Source organism: Triplophysa dalaica, chromosome 9, assembly GCF_015846415.1.
Source record: "Triplophysa dalaica isolate WHDGS20190420 chromosome 9, ASM1584641v1, whole genome shotgun sequence".
NCBI classification, from domain to species: domain Eukaryota; kingdom Metazoa; phylum Chordata; class Actinopteri; order Cypriniformes; family Nemacheilidae; genus Triplophysa; species Triplophysa dalaica.
This window is the reverse complement of record NC_079550.1, coordinates 8,086,469-8,106,431: the sequence shown is the minus strand read 5'-3', so window position 1 is coordinate 8,106,431 and position 19,963 is coordinate 8,086,469. Positions and strand designations below refer to the sequence as shown.

At 39.3% G+C, this 19,963-nt stretch overlaps 1 protein-coding gene across 1 annotated transcript in view; it reads right to left on the bottom strand.

Annotated features, from left to right (window-relative positions):
* Positions 1-19,963, bottom strand: part of arhgap35a (Rho GTPase activating protein 35a) — a 72,808-nt gene that overhangs the window by 15,890 nt on the left and 36,955 nt on the right. The window contains exons 2-3 of the mRNA XM_056755949.1: positions 8,955-13,061; positions 6,102-6,246 (exon numbers count right to left, since the gene is read on the bottom strand). Of these exons, the coding sequence (XP_056611927.1) occupies positions 6,102-6,246; positions 8,955-12,686 (3,877 nt within the window). The 5' untranslated portion in view covers positions 12,687-13,061. The remainder of the gene's footprint in view (positions 1-6,101; positions 6,247-8,954; positions 13,062-19,963) is intronic.

Here is a 19,963-nt window from a genome sequence, read left to right as displayed (position 1 = left end):
TGTTGTGCAAACCCTTGCATACTAAAGATCATAACAGCCACAACTATAAAGTAAGACATCCTGTCAGGAGACAGCCAAGGACAATACAAGGAAGCCCTTTCTCTCTTTTCCCATAGTGTCCATTGGTTCATTATATAATTTTCTTATGATATCTTTCTTCTTATATCTTTCATTATTTAATTTTCCATTAGTGTCAGTCTCTTCGCCTTCAAACTGATCTTGCAGTCCATTAGCGACTGTGGTCATGTCATGTGAGAGAGAGAGAGAGAGAGAGAGAGAGAGAGAGAAAGAGAGAGAGAGATTTTCCCATCTCCATGCTGCGAGTTAAGTACTGTACTCCAGAAGTTTCTAAAACAGGTCTCATCACCGATCAGGTGAATGCCATCATGAACAATGAAGAGTGTCATGTGGGGAATCAGCAGCTGCCTCAGCCGTTTAACACCAAGAACTCATTTATCATAGCGTCACAGAAAGAGTCACACTGAGAGATACAGTACAAACCGGTTAGTAGAGATAAACAGGGAAGTTCATTGTCAGAATACAAATGAGAGATGGATTTAGAGAGAACTGACAGGAAATAAGAGGAACAATAGGAGAATAGAAGAGTATTTGGCAGAGACGGCATTACGGAAAGGGATCACTATATAAACTGGAAAAACTGTTTCTCCAATGTCCTGCAGGTTAATACTAAACTTACATTTTTGTGATTCTCATTGAATTAATATGAGAAGTGTCGTTGAAGTGTCATCTCAAAAATCATCTCTGTATTTCAGCGTGGCAATAACTCAACATATGAATATAATAAATATGAAGAGAACTTTATTGATCAAATGATCGGAGTGTCACAAACAATAATGTTATTAGATAACTGCTGGAGTGGCCGCAAACTAAAACATTTTATTATAAGGCCTCGCACTGGTTTTGTTGTGTTCACACTGTGTATGAACTTGAAATGATTTTAGTGCAGGAAAGCCTTTAGGAGGGAAAAAATCAGCTCTACTCCGGAGAAGCGTCTTACCCAGAAAAAGCAGCTATTAATAGGGATGTAAAAATATCGATATAAAGTAATCATTGCTTCCAGGCATGAGTTATAGTATGTGATGCGTCAAATGACCTGAAATCCTTTTATAAAATAAAATCATTGCACCAGATGGACCTCGCCAAATGTAACATCTATATTTTTCTGAATATTCTCTATGTTAGGCTCGGAAGACCGTTTGATACAGTCATGTGACAACGATAATATTGAGACAATTTTGCTTTTGTGATCTCACATCAGACGACCTAATACAGGTACAAATGCCACCAGGAAAACAGCCTGAGGGAAAGCGAAGTTCCCAAAGGACAGTCCTTGTTTCTGGTTCCGTAACTTTGTTCCTGAAATTACCTGCCGCGAAAGCGGCTATTGATCACCTCTGAAGCAGAGCTGCTAAAATACAACAACGGTAACCATTTTTTTTTTCTATTTCAAGCTTCAGACAGGACGGTAGACAGGAAAAAGTGGGGTGGAGAGTAGGAAACGGGATAGGCAAGGGACCCAAGTTGCGACTCGAACTCAGGTCACCGATCTCTTTCCATTTCTTATTAAATCCTTAAATACTTTTCTGTATTTCACTTTTTAGGCAAATTATGTGTGAAGTGGATCATATATGATAAGTGCCTTTAAACGGACTGTACCAACGGCAGGACAAAACTTATCATTTAGTATCCATGTCCATTTTCATGACAACAGCTCTGATGTTACAGCATTCTGTCTGCATCAGCAGCAATCTTCTAGAACTGTTAACGTAAACCAATTCCATTTCAAATTCAAATTTATTTCTATAGCACTTTTCACAATTTCGCATTGTAGCTTTACAGTGAGTACATATCAGTACAGGCAGTAAAGAAGTACAGTAATGAGAAGCAGCATAGAAATATGGGGGAAAAAAATCATAGAGATTAAATCTAGTTTGAAATAAACAAATTTAGTTTGTAATACGAAAAAAATTAAAAACATTATTAGGGCTGCAACTAACGATTATTTTAATAAACGATTAATCTGGTGAATGTTTTTTCGAATAATCGAATAATTGGATAAAAACAAAAACCAAGAAAAGCATTCATTTCGAACCCTTTATTCAAAAACAGAACTAAAATCATTAGAAAGTGCACCAACATGTTGCTCCTTGAACATCCCTGAACTGATATCATAATAATAAAATTAAATAAAAATGGACTAACACAAAAAATATACAAATGTATGCTTTAGATCTGACAAATATATAGACTTATTTTAAATAAACTGCCACCTGAGCTGCCAGAACAATAAATAATTTATAAAAAATAAAGAAAAATACAAATCAGAAAATTTAACAGGATTTGTTTGAATGTCAGAACTTGTTCTCTACACTACACTGCAGACGCATACACTCGCAGACGCACACACTTTTGCAGATGCACACACTCACAAACTCTCTCTCACACACACACACACACACACACACTCTCTCTCTCAAGTTCACTTGAAGCTTATTCATTAAATTATTACCATCATTGTAGTAAGTGCAAGGTTCATTTATACACCACATTTAAACACATCTTAAGATGACCAAGTACAAAGCACAGAATATACACTGCAAAAAATGCTTTTCTAACTTAGTAGTTTTGTCCTGTTGTCAGTCCAAATATCAAAAAATCTTAAATCAAGATACATTTACTAGACACATGAAATGGCATAAGAAATTATGTCTTGTTTTCTGAAAAACACTTCAAAATTAAGTGATTGTTTGCTTAAAACAAGCAAAATGATCTGCCAATGGGGTACGAAAAATAATCTTAATGAGATATAATCTCAAACAGACGTTTTAAGCATCACTTAATTTTCTCATGACATTTTTCTAGTCTAATAATCTTGATTTAAGATTTTTAAGATATTTGGACTAGAAACGAGACAAAATTACTAAGTAAGAAAAGGTTTTTTGCAGTGTAGCTATACATGACAACAGATTGATAAATGAATGGTTCAAAAAAGGCTAGTGAATAAACGTGTTTTTATTCTTGCAATTCAGAGTGCAAAGTAACTATACCACCCCTGCTTTACTACTGTTATTAACCAGCTCGTCAAGCTGGATAACAAGTAAACACACGTACCAGGGACATTACGTTCCTCACTTCAAAACGGAACAAAAGTAGGATTCTGTAGTGACTTAACCTGCTGTTGAACTCCCTTCCTCCTCATCAAAGACTCCATCATGTTTGCGTTTCAGGTGCTGGATCATTGCCGTGGTGCTCCCGTGCTAACACAGTTAACACACTGTTTCTCTTTATTTAGTGTGAAATGCTCCCACACCTTGGATGACTTGGGTCGCGCGGATTTCTCTGCCTCCGCCATGTATCTTTCCTCCGCTCGTTTATTTTATTTTTGCTCCGCCCTGTCTATGAGGTGCTGAACTCTGCTAGCATCAGTGCGTGAGAGAGATCGAGTGTGATCGAGTGTGATCGCTCCGCCCTCAAATAAAGTTTTTTTTTAATAATCAAACGTCTCCGCGTCACGCGACAAATCGATTATGAAATTTGTTGCCAACTCTTTTAGTAATCAATTTTAATCGATTCGTTGTTGCAGCCCTAAACATTGTTAACAGACTATTGTTAGAGGACTAGTTTGAAGCTATCCCGACCCAACCCTAATTCAGACAGGTATAGCTGTGAAAGCCACATCATATTGCTACACATGAACAACTGTGAGAAAGTATAGAAGCATGACACGGCACATCTTGAATGCTGCCATTGGACTTGCTCGACATGTCAAGCTGACATTTTTCTTCAAGAGCCCTTGTAAAAGCAATTCTGTGTAATTTTGATAAGGTTGTAAGGTTGTATTGTTTTTGATGGGTTGAAGTGTGTATTCTCTAGTGTTCGTGCTGCCGGCTCTATCAGCCGATCACATTGTAGGGCTGTTGTAAGCCTGTTCCACCCAGAGAAGACGAAAAAAAGAGCTGAGCCTCAAAGATTGCTCACCATTTCTGCTCTGTGATATCGATCTCAATGAGGGAGTTATCAGGCGGAAAATTACCGCAAGGGGCTTGGCATCCCACAGCGTACACAACACGCACAGTCGCACACACACACACACCCGGGAACACAAAAAATGTGGATGAGGGGAAAGTAATCGACATCCAAAGGAAGTGGAAACAAGAAAAGAATTATGAATTTTTAGACACCGCCTCCAATCTGCCCCCTAGTGGTTTACATGTGTGATCCGAAGGGTGGGGCTGTCTGATACTTGCAGGCTCTAAAAATTAATTTGCCCCGTCAACTCACAACTCATACTTCTTTCAGAGCCATAAAACTTAGCACTAGCACTGCACAATTAAAACTAAGAATGTGCTACTTGTTTCTGGCTCTATCCTTCACTGGCAATTCACAAAACACATACAAACTAAATAATACACAATTTATACAAACAAACCAATTGCTGACACGACCTCAAATCAGGAAGGCTAAAAGAAAGTCCCATTGCTACTGACAACACATGGTGGTTATTATCACAGATTCGATAAACAAAGAATGCACCAAAAAATGTCATTTTATCTTGATGTCATAATCTCAGATATCATGCAAGAACACGTTGACTCTCATTATACAGAAGGTCGTATAGTGTTGAACAGCACATGGGCAGATGCATGCCATAGGGACACGGATGCATTCTACAGGAATCAGCATAACCACTTGCTCTCAGTTTAAGAACTTAATCCCCGAAAACTAACAGCGTTAAAGCTACCGACCCGAATGAGAGATTAATATCTGTGCACACCTGGATACAGCAGGGCTTTTCGATACTGTGGCATGAATACATCATGCTCTGATCAGGATTTTTGCAGGTGATACCAAGTACCGGTTTCTTGTCATTGTGATCGACAGATACGGATCCCGATGCCTCAAACTTTACATCACTGATATGTAACCTCTCTGATCACCTTTAACCTTTTTTCAGATCAAGTAACACGATATATGTTGCATTTGTTTATATTTTTGTTATATTTTTACAGTAATTAAACCGAAAACATAAGTGCCGAATCAGGTTTGTCGTATTAGATTCTTTGGACATTGCTCTTCCATGTGAGATCTTAGTGGAACGTACAGGGCAAAAAAAGTATTTTTCACTGTTTCTCGAAATATAATAATTCCACGCTTGCGATGTGATGGCTGGGGCGCAATATCCCTTACGTCTCAACACATCATGTGCGTCCTCGTGCATTGATGTCATCAAATTGTGATTGGTTTGTGAGATCGGCCAAGTTTAGTCAGTACTGATCGGGTCATACAATGTGATTATTGGCTGATACTGATCTGCGGCCGATCGATTGGTGCATCCCTAGAACCTTACAGGATGACTGGCTCAATGTCATTTATACAATGAGCTCAGAGGGATGGTGAACGTACAAAAATTCATATTTCGGTTTTATCATACAAATTCTCTGTATAATACTATGGAAGGTACAGACTATTAATATATAAAAAATGTTTTACACAAGTTTTTGGATTAATATGATTTGATTAATTTCTGATTCTCAATCACATAATTCTGATACGGTTTAGTTTGCGATAATAATAGACACTCTAGACAATAGAGTGTACATTATTCTGAAATAACGGTTATTAATTTAACTTTTTTCCCCTTGCAATTGTGAAAGAAAAGCAAAATAATGTGCAAGCTCGATTCTTGTCAATTCATCAAGTTACCCTTGAAACTTGGCATTGCGGTGTGCCAACTCAAGATAAATCGTTTGCATTCCCCCTCATTTGGAACTTACTTTTAGTAAAAATAATGACACTCATAATGCATAATATATTGTGTGAATGTAAACGCAGCTGACAGTGGTAGATATAGCTCAAAACTCGCCTCATTGGCACTCTCTCAACAATATAAAGCTCTGTTTTCCATTCACCGCACACGTATGGCTTTGTCAATGTGTCGTGCCATGAGATGTTTCAAGGGTAAAAAAATGTGGTAACTTACAGCACTTTCACATTTCTCAATGCTTCTGTGTACACTACAATTACTATTAATGTAAAATAAAAACCAGAAAGCACACCAAAGAATGTACACAAACTCTTACCTGTAGCCTCAATGTAACGGATGCACTTTTCAATGAAGAATGGAATGGGCCGATCGAGTGTGACCACATTGGCCAAGGGAACTCCAAAGTAGCTGCTCTCAGGTGGTTTGGATATGGAAGACTGGCGAGCCTTTGGCCGCGTTTTCTGCAAAACGAGAGAAAAAACGGTTATTTGTTGGTGAAATGACAACCTTACAGCTAAGCTAGAGGCAACCCAAACACACTTAACCTTAACCTCAATCAAGTTTTCATTAAAAATAAACAGGTTTGGTCTAAGAGACACATATTGAAAGAGATTAAGTGCAATGTCGGTATCACATAAGTGAACGGGAAATAAAAAGTGATGAATGTCAAAATATTGTGTCTGTGTTAAGCCTTGCAGTGGAAAAGCAGCTTAAAGAATATTAAGACAATTGCTTTGCAATGTTTTTCTCCATCTTCTATTTCCTCGAAAAGCTGCAATGTTGAGTCAACTGATAATACTTGATGGCTTCATGCAGTTGATTTAATTTGTTATTTAATAAAAAAAAAAAGAAAGAATGCTTTAAATTTCTTTCTGCAAAGAATCCTGACTGTTGGACTTTCTAACCATAGAAAATGCTTTCTGGAGTTTTCACCTGCAACTTTTTATTGCTCTCTCACTTATCATCTTTCGTAAATCAGAACGCTCTATCTCAAATCTTTAAAATTAACGTTTTCACATCGCAGAACACCGCGCCATACTTTTACATTTTGGAGATCTGCAAACTCAACGCTCAGATCATTTCCCCTAATGCTGTGCGGCAGTCAGCACATCACGGCTGGTTGGTCAGAGTGTCTGCAATACTGTCAGACAGCGAAAAAGTTGTGATGCTTATTAGTCCAGGGTCTGTCTGCTCTATATCAAAAAGGCATCTCGGCTTTGCGCACCTCCTTCCCTATAAGCGTTCAGTAAAGAATCTGTGCTCCAATGACAGTTCACAGGAAGTATTAATGACATGGCAATGTTACGCGAAAGTAATGGGTTTACCCCGCAAAGCAGGTCACACGGTCGGGGGAGATCAGATCAGAACGCTGGAAGCAATGTGCTTAGATTGAGGGACACAATAAAGCCAGCAACATTATGCCTCTATCTGTGACTCAACCCAACACCACGTTACTTGGCTGGCAAAGTGTTATGCTTTGCAATGAATGACCAAGTCATGGGTTTGATTCCCACAAACTGATATATGAAATGAAGTCCATTTGTGGGGCAACAACATTTTTACAGAATAAGTGAAAATCTACAGCTTTTCTTTCTACAACTAAACAACTTTATAGAGCTGCACAGATGGGATGTACAGAAACAGGAAAGGCTTGTTCCAGAAATGGTCAGTCTTTGTAGAAAAGACCTTAAACCAGTACAGACCCCTGAGGCTACTGGGCCGCTATGTTAATTTATGGGTCTCTATACAGATACTTCCCATGAGGCAATTGATGCAAGCAAGGTGATTTAACCCAATGGCCTCATTTTAACCTCACTGATGTAATAAAGATGCTGTTGTATGATGAGCAGGACTGGTGGCCTCTCATATACCCTTCGGCTGTCACATGCTCTTTCAGAGCAGAAGTCACTTAAATTGCTGCTTGTGTGAATTCAGCCTATTAATAAAACGACTGGCATAATACGAAAAAGCAATAACTGGACATCTGGCATTTCGAGGAAAGCTGCAATGTACCAAACTTAATAAAGTTTGAAGGTAGGTTAAGCAACAATCTTATCTAAGATATTTCTCTTAAATCAAAAATAGACACAAATGAGAAATTTTTGCATATACTGTAGAAGGAATTCATAGCTATAAAACGAATGTGTAAAAACAGGCATTTGTGTTTCGCCAAAGTTCGAGATGTAGTTGAAATCTCTTCTGGAACTCTGGAGAACAACATTTCTCTAAATATCTTCTGTTATTTTCAAAGCAAATCATATAGGTTTGAAATTACATAAGTCTCTTAATAATCCTTAAATCACGCAATGGAAAAACTGGCCCTACTAATAACAGACATTTTAGCTGTCAGGCGGCATTTCCATTTGTATATTAAATATTATATTCACACTTATGCATTCGACATTCACTACCTTTTTCAATGCAGCATAGATTGCATTTAAGCTTACAATCATAATTTATTTTCTGAATCGAAACCACGACCTTAATCCTTTGGCAAAAGCCAGATAGATAAAAGAACAACCACAATTCAGAGCTGAAAACAGTTCATTATTCAGTTAAAGGTTATGCTAGAAAAGGTTGTGTAAACTTTTTTTAAAGTTATGAACTCAACTGTTGTTACACACATACATTCTCTTTAACGCAGCATTTTTCAAGCACTTCTTATTTGGATGGAAAGTGCTTTTAAAGGGCAACATCTTTGCTGTTATGCTGTAACGGCATTAAAAAGTGTCTATAAGATGTTGAGTTTTTTCTCTAAGAGGGACTCATACAGTCCTTAAATGAAAAGTTCACCAAAAATGAAAATTCTGTCATCATTTACCCTCATGTCATTTCAAACTTGAATTACTTGTTTTTCCCATTGACTTCTATTGTACGGACACAAAACCAATGCAAGTCAATGGGTAGCACCGTTGTTTGTTTAACAACACTCTTCAAAATATCTTCTTTTGTGTTTTGCAGAACAAAGAAAGTCATAAAGGTTTGAATTGACATGAGGGTAAATGATAAAAGATATTTAGAATCAAGTAATCCTTTTAACCTCACCTTAAAATAAGAAAGACGGCTTGCATAAATGTACATATGGATATATAATGATACAAATTTTAAAAAGAATGAGTATTATTATTAATAATATTTTTTTTATTATTCAAAAAGTTAAAAAAAATACCTTCGTATTTCTGCGCAGGCTTTTCAGAATATTTCTTTTTTTAGGGTCTTCACCTTCCTCGTGTAAAATACTGTCCCCTTTGTGTGCTGCAATCTCATCCTCTTTCATCTTGGGGAGGCCTCCAAGTTCATCATCGCTGCCGATGAAGCTTGTGCGAAAGTTGCAAAATTTTCCAAGACGTTTGGAGCGATCACGATACAGCCGAGGCTTAACTCCAAGAGCAGACAGTTTTCGTCGACGCTCCAATGAACTGCTATCAGCCTCACTGTCCGACCCATTGCCCGCGCCATTGGAATGACTCTTGTTTGCATTGCGAATAGTTATGATCTTGCCTTGTGTGCTGTCATGTGGTACAGAATATATGTTTTCCTCCTCTGTGGGACGAGGTTTTACAACAGCATCCATTGGCTCAGCATAGTCAGAAGGATCATAACCACCTTCGCTGGTTGGTGGCCAGGTGACTGATGGTAATGAGCGCCTGTTAACCCCCAGGTCCATAAATGAACTAAAGTTTGGGGTTTTGGGGATGTCAAAGGTGACATTGGGCTTTGACCGTACTTGAGGTGGGACTTTGTTGTTAAGCTTGTTTTCAAAGGTGGTGATGTCAGAAAGTGAGAAGGCATCAGCCTCTAGATCAGGGAGTTTGAAATTACCATGAGTCAAGGTGCCATCATCCCTAAGGGTATGATAAGGTGAGGAGGGCTCAATGTCGTCTTCTGAATCCAACAAAGTGATGCTTGGAGAGCCACATCGAGGTGAGGAAACATTCTCGTTGGTGACATTCTCAGCAACATTGTCATACATGTGCGTTGCCTCTACAATAGTTTTTTTTTCCACTACCTCTTTGAGGAATGGCTGGAAGTGATCTATCCGATGCAGACCTCCCACAACCCCACCAGGTCCACAGATTACAGAACTGAAACGAGCATCAATTTCACGTGCCAAATCCTCCCCTTGGGAAAGCTGCTCCCGGACTGCCTCTGAGTCCGCCATTTCTGACTGAGTCTCTGCAACAGCGAGCAGCTGCACTGGAATAATGTCCTGGACCTCACAAAGGAAGGCACAAAGAGTTTCCATGGAAGCCTTTCGTTTGGCCGAGTATACTGCTATGTAACCATGCACTAATCTGCTTTTACGCAAGGAGAAAGACGAATGATACGACAGTATAGCAAGATCAATGCTTTGCCTATGGCCACCAACAGATAACTCCAACAACACTGACATTCCGCTGGATAGATTGGTGGAGGGCCTACAGTGCTGGGGCAGCAGGAATGGTGACAGAAGCTGGTCAACATCATAAGTGTCTCCACACATAAGACACATTACAATTCGTAAGTCAGCCTCTAAGCTCTGCTGAGATTCTCTGAAGCTTCCAAGTGAAGGCAATAAGGGCGGAGAGTTACTGCCAAGACTAATTGAGGGCTTCCGTGTGTCTAAGAGACCTTTTAAAATCTGGTTTAAATGCTTTTCATTTACATTACGACCATATCCCACACCTGGGGAAGCAGGTTCCAAATAACTGACCTGAAATTTGCCAGCCACTTGCTGACCTTGATGAATCAGGCTTTGGGCAGTTTCACCCCCAATGTCGGCAATTGAACCAACACCTCTTTTGGTGACCAGTAGAAGGGACAAGGGAAGCTGTAGTAGGTTACTTTCCCTTCGACCTTGAGTTGATTCCCGTAATTTCTCAATGCTGTCAACGACATAGGATAAGGATTCCTTGGAGTTGTACAGGCATAGGCACCCATGTGGGGCAAAAGTAGGGGTTTGGAAAGAGTTTACAGGAAGGCGCACATTGCCCTCTATTGGCCGAAGAGCCAGTTCATAAGTCCTTCCGTCGAGCATGTACCGGTCATCGTTGGTGCAGAGCGCTCTGATCTCATTGGCTAGCTCTCTTGCAAGTCCATCTCTGCCAAGAATTACAAGATTAATTCTTTCTACTTTTCCCTCGCCAAATTGTGATTTTGAGTTGCTGTCAAATGAATATCGAGTGGGAAATCGAAGGGCTAAGAGTTGCTCAATTTTGCCATCCACACAATGAGGACTGCTCGGACAAGTTTCCTTCGTGGGGTGATAGACAAAATGGATATGCTTAAGTACCAGGGCATCTCTCTCAGCTTGAAGCTTTTGGAGGGCTTTAAACCTCTGTTCCTCTCCCAGAACCTCTTGTATGGCGCCCATTTTTTCTTTGCTTGGCTTAGCATCAACTTCAAGTTCATAGAACAGCTCAGAGTATTCCAGTAAAAGTTCTTGAAAGTCCTCTTTAGCTTGGTCAATAATGGCCTTCTGGTGTTTGCTGTAGATGTCAATGTACTCGGACTCATCTATCCACTGATAAAACTCTTCATTCATGATGAAGCTACGGGCTTCTTCCCAAGGTTTGCCAGGTGTAATAAATAGTGAGGAAGCAAGTTTCCCTTTAAACTCCTGTCGCATCTCTGCCCGCTTTCGCTCGTTACGCAGGTGCTCTAAGTGACTTTCATAGATTACTTCTGCTGCTGGGGTTTCCAAAAGATCCTGAGGAATGCGTTCATCCTCCATGTTATCAATGTGCGGTGTAGTTTCCCATGGTGTGTCATCCAATATGACGAACCAATGGGAGAATTCCCGCTTCGTTTCAAGAACTTTCTGTACTCCTGACCAGCTCAGGTGGTCAACTTCATCCAGGTCTGGGACCAAGGAGTTAAGAGCCTGCGGAAGTGTGCTGAGATAGATTCTACGCCGCTTTTCTATGTGCTCCTGCTTGAGTCTATGTACATGTTGCTGAAAAAGCTTCTTGGCTTTGGATGTACCCTCAAGGAAGACGTAGTCTTTGTACTCAGGGGAAGTCTGCATTCTACGATTGATGTTGGGCCACGTTTCATTATGGTTCTTTACAATGCGGCTGACCAGCCATTCATAGCGGTCCTTGGCGGATGCTATCTGCTGACTCTGCTGCTTGAGGGCTTCAAAGTACGGAATTATCTTGGGTCTCCCTCGACTCTTGTCTATCAACTGCACCAAGGTAAGGAAGGCAAGGTCCACATTAACATTAGAGCGTGCTGAGGTCTCAATAACCTGCAAGTTCTTCTTCGTCATGGCAAAGGTGTGAGAGTCTTTAATGTACCGCTCAACCCCTTCATCGCACTTGGTAAGAACAAGTACCACTGGCTTCTTGGTTTTAGCTAGCTGGTTATACAGATTGCTGATAAACTTCATCTGGTCGTCAAAGTTACGGTTCATTCCCCTGCTCACATCAACACAGAGTAAGAATCCATCCGCTGAAAGCTTGCCTTCGAGCATTTGCTTCTGCTCAAAGTCTTGTTCTAGCCCGAGCTGATCTGTACAGAAATACATCAGCTTCTCAGCAGAGGCCAGTTTGGTAGAAGCTGCCCGCTTGATATAGGGCTGTAAGGCAGTACTTCGATGTGGCTGGAACGTTTGGTCATCAATGAACTCTGTTTGCTCAACAACATGCGTTCGACACTCAGCCCCCTCGTCCAACATTCGTACCGCTTCGCCCCAAAAGAGGAAGTGGTCATTGTTTACCACTCTTCCACCAAAGTCACTTGTGCTTAAAACAGATGTGTGGTCCAAATGAAAATCATCAGCACTGGGGCGGACGAAGCGATTACAAAGGCAAGACTTGCCCACACCGCACTGCCCCTTCTCCTTCTCAGTCCCGGACAAACCTACCACTACAAGGTTGTAGGTTGGTGCCCGGGCATCTTGTTTTTTTGCCATCATCATCGTATGACAGCGCTCATCTTGCCATTCCCTGAAGCTCTAATCTGAAAGCTACTGGGCTGATTTTCCATCCAAGTGCTTACAGGCCTGGCAAAATATGATTTTCTAAAGATCCAAAAAGTTGCTCTTAAGCTTTCTTCATGTAGGGCCAAAACATAAAATGCCCTCAATGTATAAATTTTAAATCCAGAGACATTGGTCCATCCTCGAGTTTAGCAGAGATTTAGAAGTGGAATAGGGGAATGGGGTTTGAGGGTGGGGGAAAGGAGGCAGTGTGGCTTTAGGCGGGTGTGCTGCAGGTGGTAACATTCGAGCCCATCTCCTCTCTACAGGGGCTCTTTACCGCAGTAATACTGTTTGCCCAGCCTTGAAATGACCCTGAAAGACAGAAGCAAAAACAATGCATATTAGTATAAGAACAATTTTTAAGATAACAAAGATAATACAATTTGATGATTTAATGATATAATTTGATGAAATATGCTGTTCATATTATGTAATTTTTCAGGTATTCATTACTGACAGTTTATTACTAAAATAAAAACCCAAGCCTCTTTACGGTTACAGTAAATTGAGACTATGTCAAAAATGAGTTCTGTGTGGGGGTCCTTTAATAAAATTAATGAGAATAAAGTGCAGTGCAAACTCTGCAATGCAAATCTGGCTTATCATGGATCAACAACTGTGATGCACACTCATTTGAGGGCGAAGCACCCAGCAAGTCCATCCACAGGTCAGCAATCAGTTGCTAGTTTTAAAGTCAGACCAACCAATTTGGATGCCAGACGGGCGGAGCAAATAACGTCTCTGATTACTAAGATGATCGCTTAGGATATCCTTCCGATCAGCTTCGTCGAAGGAGAGGATTTTAAAAATCTTATTGAGTTTGTACAGCCAGAGTTTATGGTTCCGTCTAGAAACACGATCACTGCCAGACTGGAGAAACTTTTTCATGACAATAGAAATGGAAGCCTTTTGAGCTGTTAATTCATGAAATCGTTCCGGACTGTTAATAAATGCCGTGATTCTGTAAATATGTTTTAACGAGTTTTTAGTCTGGTCTAAAATCTTTATGGCTTTAATATATTTTCTTTGATCAATCACACTGTTTTTTGGTTGGTATAAATGTGCATGCTCATATTTTACATGGAAATGTTCTAGCGTTATGAGCGGTTGATGTTGATCGACGTACTGTTAATAAGTGGTTCAGCACGTTATCTTAATGTATGGCTTGATGTAAGATTGCCTATTCCATAATACATAAAGCAGTGTGTCGTCATACGGATTTAATGCGTAAATGGTCTCTCTCTTTCCGTTTATGATTATGTTATACTGTAAATGCAGGCATGTGGGGGATGAGTGTGAATTTCAAATAATTTTTGAATTGTTCTCATCGATCCTAGTTTCAACAACTGAACGGTTGACAGTGACAAGAATACAAATTTGTTTCTGCTTCATAAATGAATGTTAGCGTTTGATGTTACAGACCCTTGAGGTTTGTGTGCAAATGCTTAAAAACAATCATAGATAAACATTAATAAGGAATTGTGCAACATCAAGTCTCGTAGATGTTTATATGCCACAACCACTCCTACTAGACATCACATTTGAATCCACAAACACACACACATGAAAGCTGTAATAAACATTTCAGAGCCAAAGTTGTTAATTAGGCAACAAGGGAAACACAAATGGCCCTCAATAGGCAGTACTACACATTGGCTGCTTTTCACATTCTCAAATTTGGTATTAAAACAAAATTAACAACTCTGATAGAGTGATGCATTGAATACAAATAAAAAAGTCATTTGAGGACATAATATTGTGACCCTGGATGACAAAACCAGTCCTAATAGCACGGGAACATTTTTTGTAATTTTCTGAATATTTAGATTTTTTTGCACTCTCAGATTCCTGAGATTTAAACGGTTGTATCTCAGCCAGATATTGTCCTATTCTAACAACTCCTACATCAATATAAAGCTTATCCATGCAGCTTTCATATTATGTAAAAATCTAAATTTGTTTAAATTGTTTAAATTTAATCTAACATTTAATATTACAAATAATATATATTTTTTACATTTATTGACTTTAATCATATGTGATCTAATTCATATATTAAATTAATAGATTTTGTATTTGATAGCGATGCACCAAATGTTCCGAAAATAGCCGAATATGCGGTGACGTGACACAGGTAACCGTAGTACAGTACATTCTTTCAGCAGTCCGTTATATGCTTAAGATGGGCTATTCACGAAGGGAGAGGGCTCAATTTTATTTCAAGTAATATTGTATTATATTGAAAAGCAATACAAAATATAAAAAGCACATTTTGATCATTCAGTTTATGCAATAGTGAAAAAATTGGCTTGAAGAAATGTAAAAAACCTATTCGGTATTCGGCCAAGTGTTTCATTTTTATTTGGCTTCGGCCAAGAATTTCATTTCAGTGCATCCTAGATGTTTGTGTTTTATTAAGTCATTTAATTTATTTATTTTTGCCTTATTTATTCAAGATGTTTTTTTTTTTTCATTTTTAGCAATTGTTCTGTAGACTTACATGGACCTCTGTCACTCCCTTGTATCACCCTTTAGTTGATTTAAAAGCTTGACACACTATCTTTCAAAGATTAAACATAGTTTTCCATTTACAACAAGTCATTGTAAGTGTCTTGGGGACAATCAAATGAATGTGTCTGTTTAAAACACCCCCCAATAAATAAATCATAGTGGGTTGTGGTGTACCTACATCTAGACAAATGGTATCCATGGCATCCTTATGGCAGATTACATGACTAGTTGCTCAGGCAACCCACCGACTAGTCAATTAAATAATACACAGATTTGCACATCCCTACCACAAGTAATGTTCCTGTAGCTTAATTGGTACAGCTGGCGCTAGCCTCACCAATGTCATGGGTTAGATTATCAGAAAACACATTAATGCATAATGTATTGTGTCTAAACCCTTAAATATAAGTGATAATAAATAGGTCTCTTTAAATGATTTGGGTTGAATCCAGGTAGACACATTGGGAATCATCCAAGCAAACAGAATGGCTTGGATCTTTTCCAAGGACATGGAACAAGCACGCCAGAGATCTTCATCTCCCATATCAACAACAGCACCTATGAGGCAGGGCCAGATAATGTGCTGACAGTGACTCTCCAAGCGCCACATCTTGCAAATCACAAGTGACACATGATGGCAGTCGCAGATGTCACTGTCGTGGCCTGGGCCAAATGTAATGACACCACTGAGACGAATTTGCTATGGCAGAATAGCTTCCATGCACAGGACTGGCATTCTCGAAATCACAAACTATACCTGAATTTCAACAAGGCACTTCAAACCAAAGAGGAATGAAATCACTAACATTTGGCCCGTGGCTTGTAGGTCACTGCCGGATTGGCGATAAGACCAGCATTCATGCTTTATTCATACCACTCTCTCAAAAACCTTTTTAGCCCACTTCTGCTGCTCTGTGATTAGCCAGAAATCAATACGCACTTGCCATTAAGAAAACAAAAGTTGGCTAAACTGGCTCACCCAAAGGGTAAAAGAAGCCTGGAAAGTTCGTTATAATACAATCAAAGCAAGGTGGAGATCCATTGCTCGCGCTTGTATGGCGAAGATGCGAGTTACTTAATATCCGCGCAGGTCACGGATCTATGGAGGAGATGGCAGTGCTTGGAAGTCTAAAGCAAGACTTGGCTAATTTATCTGTTGAGTAGCACATCAACATTTTCTAAAGATATTCATTCTGTGAAAAGAGGTCATCAGATGTGAAACCCAGTTGGTAAGCTATGAGGAAGTGATCATATCATTCACAGTGGCAGAGGCAGAAAGATTATGTAACTATGCTAAAGAACAGATGGCTTTGGATGCCACCTGTCGTAATGTTTCTATAAAAAACATCCAAGATGTAACAACCAAGAGGACAAGATCTAACTATGTCATGTGTCTTGAATACACACTGTATTGGAGAAACACTTCAAATCTAAGCTGCCTGCCCACAGAACGGCAGTGAACCACGTCTCGCACAGACACGCACAGCCATGTGGGATAAAATCAACACTGTGTCCAAAATCAACACCAAGTTGTGCCCTGTTAGCTGGCTCATGACCACACAGTTATTGGTCCAATGAAGATCCTTGGTGTGAGTGAGCTTTAACCATTGCCCTTCATTATGCAAGAACGCATCTTTAACGACAAAGATGTAACACGTCAGTATAAATACTGAGCATTTTTTCTACACCTAAACTGATATTTAGACACTGTATATCAGCCAATATATCTGTTATCAAACTCCAATGCTTCATAAAAATAATTTACCGTTATTGCCCAAAATGTACATATGAGTGCATCCCAAATAAATACAAAAAAGTTTTACATTACATACGTTTCTGACAGTATCCAAGCACCAGGCATCTGTTACAGCCATTTTGCAATTCAAAATACTTGACTTTTTAATTGGTGCATAAAGATTAATCACTAGCTTAAAGGAGGCATGAATTAAAATCACAAATTTAACATGAGCTTCTGCTATATAAGAGCGAATCGTGTTCATGCGAACATCATAAAAGTTTCAGAACTGTAAACGCCCTTGTTACTGAGATTACATCAGTTATTGACACAAGGCCCAGCGAATGCCAGGTTCTGGAATGCACCTATCTATGACAACATTGATAGGTTAAAAAACACCTCCACTGAATTTGTGGAAAGTCTAATATTAAAAAGCAGTGCTGTGCCTTCAATATTGGATACGATAAGAATTGCGCAGCAATCTTATGCGAGTAAAACATTTTTGTACTGTGCGTCACTATTGCTTTGTTAGAGATCGCTTAATGTGCCCTGAGCACTATTCGCATAAGATTAGTATTACCTGGGGACTTCTAGTCATTTGTATTAATTGCAGAGGTTGTCTGTTATCTTAAGCCTGTGCGAATCGCCATCAATTTTTCAAAGTTTTATCCACCGTTTGCGATTTAATGGAGGCTGCTTTGATGTGTTTTGGTATTATTTCGGGTGCTGGGTGCTATCCATAAGTTACCTGGAGTCTCCTATTTGTTTATTTATCATGGAAACTCTCTTAACATTTGAGAAACATGATCGCTGTGGTCTTTTGTCCGGTTTGGGATCACTGGTCTCAAATGCTGACAGGTACTGTCATATATCATTAAACGCAATACAACTATAGGCTATACAAACTATACGCAAAGCCTTGCCATCACATCCGGGAAATAAGTCAGTAAATTTGAGTAAAATCATCTTGCGAATGTGTCATATGAAATACTGATGTGGGGAGGTCATTTATAAATCACAAGAGGTCTTCAGATAAAACTAATGCCGTGCGAAAACTGTGAATGGTGCTAATGTTTAACCTTACGTTACGTCGCAAACCAAATTCAGAGAAGCCTCCAACTACACAAACTGCTATCCAATCAAAGCGGTGGGCATTTACTTCCAAGTGTCTTCAATGTGGCACGCCCATTAAAACAGAGAGTTTGCAGAGTTGGCAACAATTTGCTCCATCAAGCCAAATCCTGCTTTGAATGAAGCTTGATGGAGTGAAGACTTCATTTTAACACTGTTCCTGCTGGTTCACGTTCACTAATAGATGAGAATATGCCCAGACTTATCCTCATTTGCAGCCAGCATAACTTGTTAAAGAGTGGATGGGGGTGTCGAGGAACAAAAAGAGAGAAAACCCGCGATACACATGTGCAACCGAAAATGAACGCATTAACAGCATGTGGTGGCTTAAAGGGCGTGAGACTAGTCCATGCTGTTGAATAAAAATGTATTACACATACTGTCATACCAAACCTGTTTGACTTTCTTTCTTCTGTAGACCAAAAAGAAGATATTTTGAAGAACGTTGGAAACAAAACAATATAGGCTCCGATTGACCCTTAACTGTACGAACACAAGAACCCCTGCAACATTTCTCAAAATTCTTTTGTATTTCACCAAAGAAAGAGTCAGATACAAGTTTTGAACAACATGAGGGTGAATAAAATTTACTATAATCTTTATTTTAGGGTAAACCATCCCTTTAAAAGTGGGTAGCAGGGCCACATTCCGGCAACTCGGCAAGAGGGGATAAGCAAGAGGCATCCGCAATCCACAGTTTCATTTAAGGACAGTTTATTCTTTAAGAGACTGTCAAGGTCTGAACTCCTACAGTTTCTGAGCTTCAGGCAACTGTTAAAAATAGGTCACGTTTCACTGGTCCTTAGGCCCGAAGCACATAAGCTATGAGTACTGTTAAGATCACACAGAGGCTATATGAATGGGAGAGGGAACCTGAGTTGACTTTAGTCTATGAGGTTCTACGTTAAGCTTGACAGGAACAAACCCTTTCTTTCTGATCTTTAAGTGAACGTTACGGCTGCAATGGGACAGGACATGCCGGTTAAGAGCCATAACACAGTGCATTTGTAGGGTATGCATGTTCGAAAGTGTTTGGCTACTGAGGTTCCCTGACCTACCTTTTGATGTGCATGCAAGACTGAGAAAGATATACAACTAAATATAAATACAGGCCAAATGAATGAAAAATAAGCCAGACACCATGCTGAAAAGACTTGCTGATATCAGCATACTGTAGCTGTGGTATTCATAAGCAAAAAATAGCAGGAGTGGGTGGTCAAACTAGCATAGTCATTTTAGGTACGTTGCTGGATAACAGTAACATTTCAGAGACATGGAAACAAAATCACGATATGCTAGTGACAATCTATGGCAGTTATTTTGGCAGGCCCTTAAACGTGGTATTTCTAATCAAATATAAAATGGCAACAAAAATGTACACTTTCAAGCTTCAGACATGTATTATCTGCAAAATTCCAATTGTTTGCGGAGTGTTTAAGAAGACAGCCGACACAATCAAACAAGAGAACAAAAAAACAGCCTCCTTGTTGCTGACAAAAGTGATTTCTAGGACTATAATTAATATCAACAAAAATGAAAACTGCAATTTGTTTCCTGTCAAGCTACTTTGAAGATGCCTGTCCAAATAGACACTCACACATAATAATCAGGCCAAGAAGCTGCAAACAAGCACTTATACAAACACAGATATCAATGGCTCTTTTATATTCCCTTCAAAAGAAGAAAAGATAGAAAACATCGTTGAACATCTTTAAAACAGTGATGTGCATTTGGCCATGCATTACCATGTAGTAATAATAATGTGTTATTATTATATGGAGTGTACTCGTAACCATTTGCGTGCTGAAATTATAAAAATTATTAACCCGTCCACTTC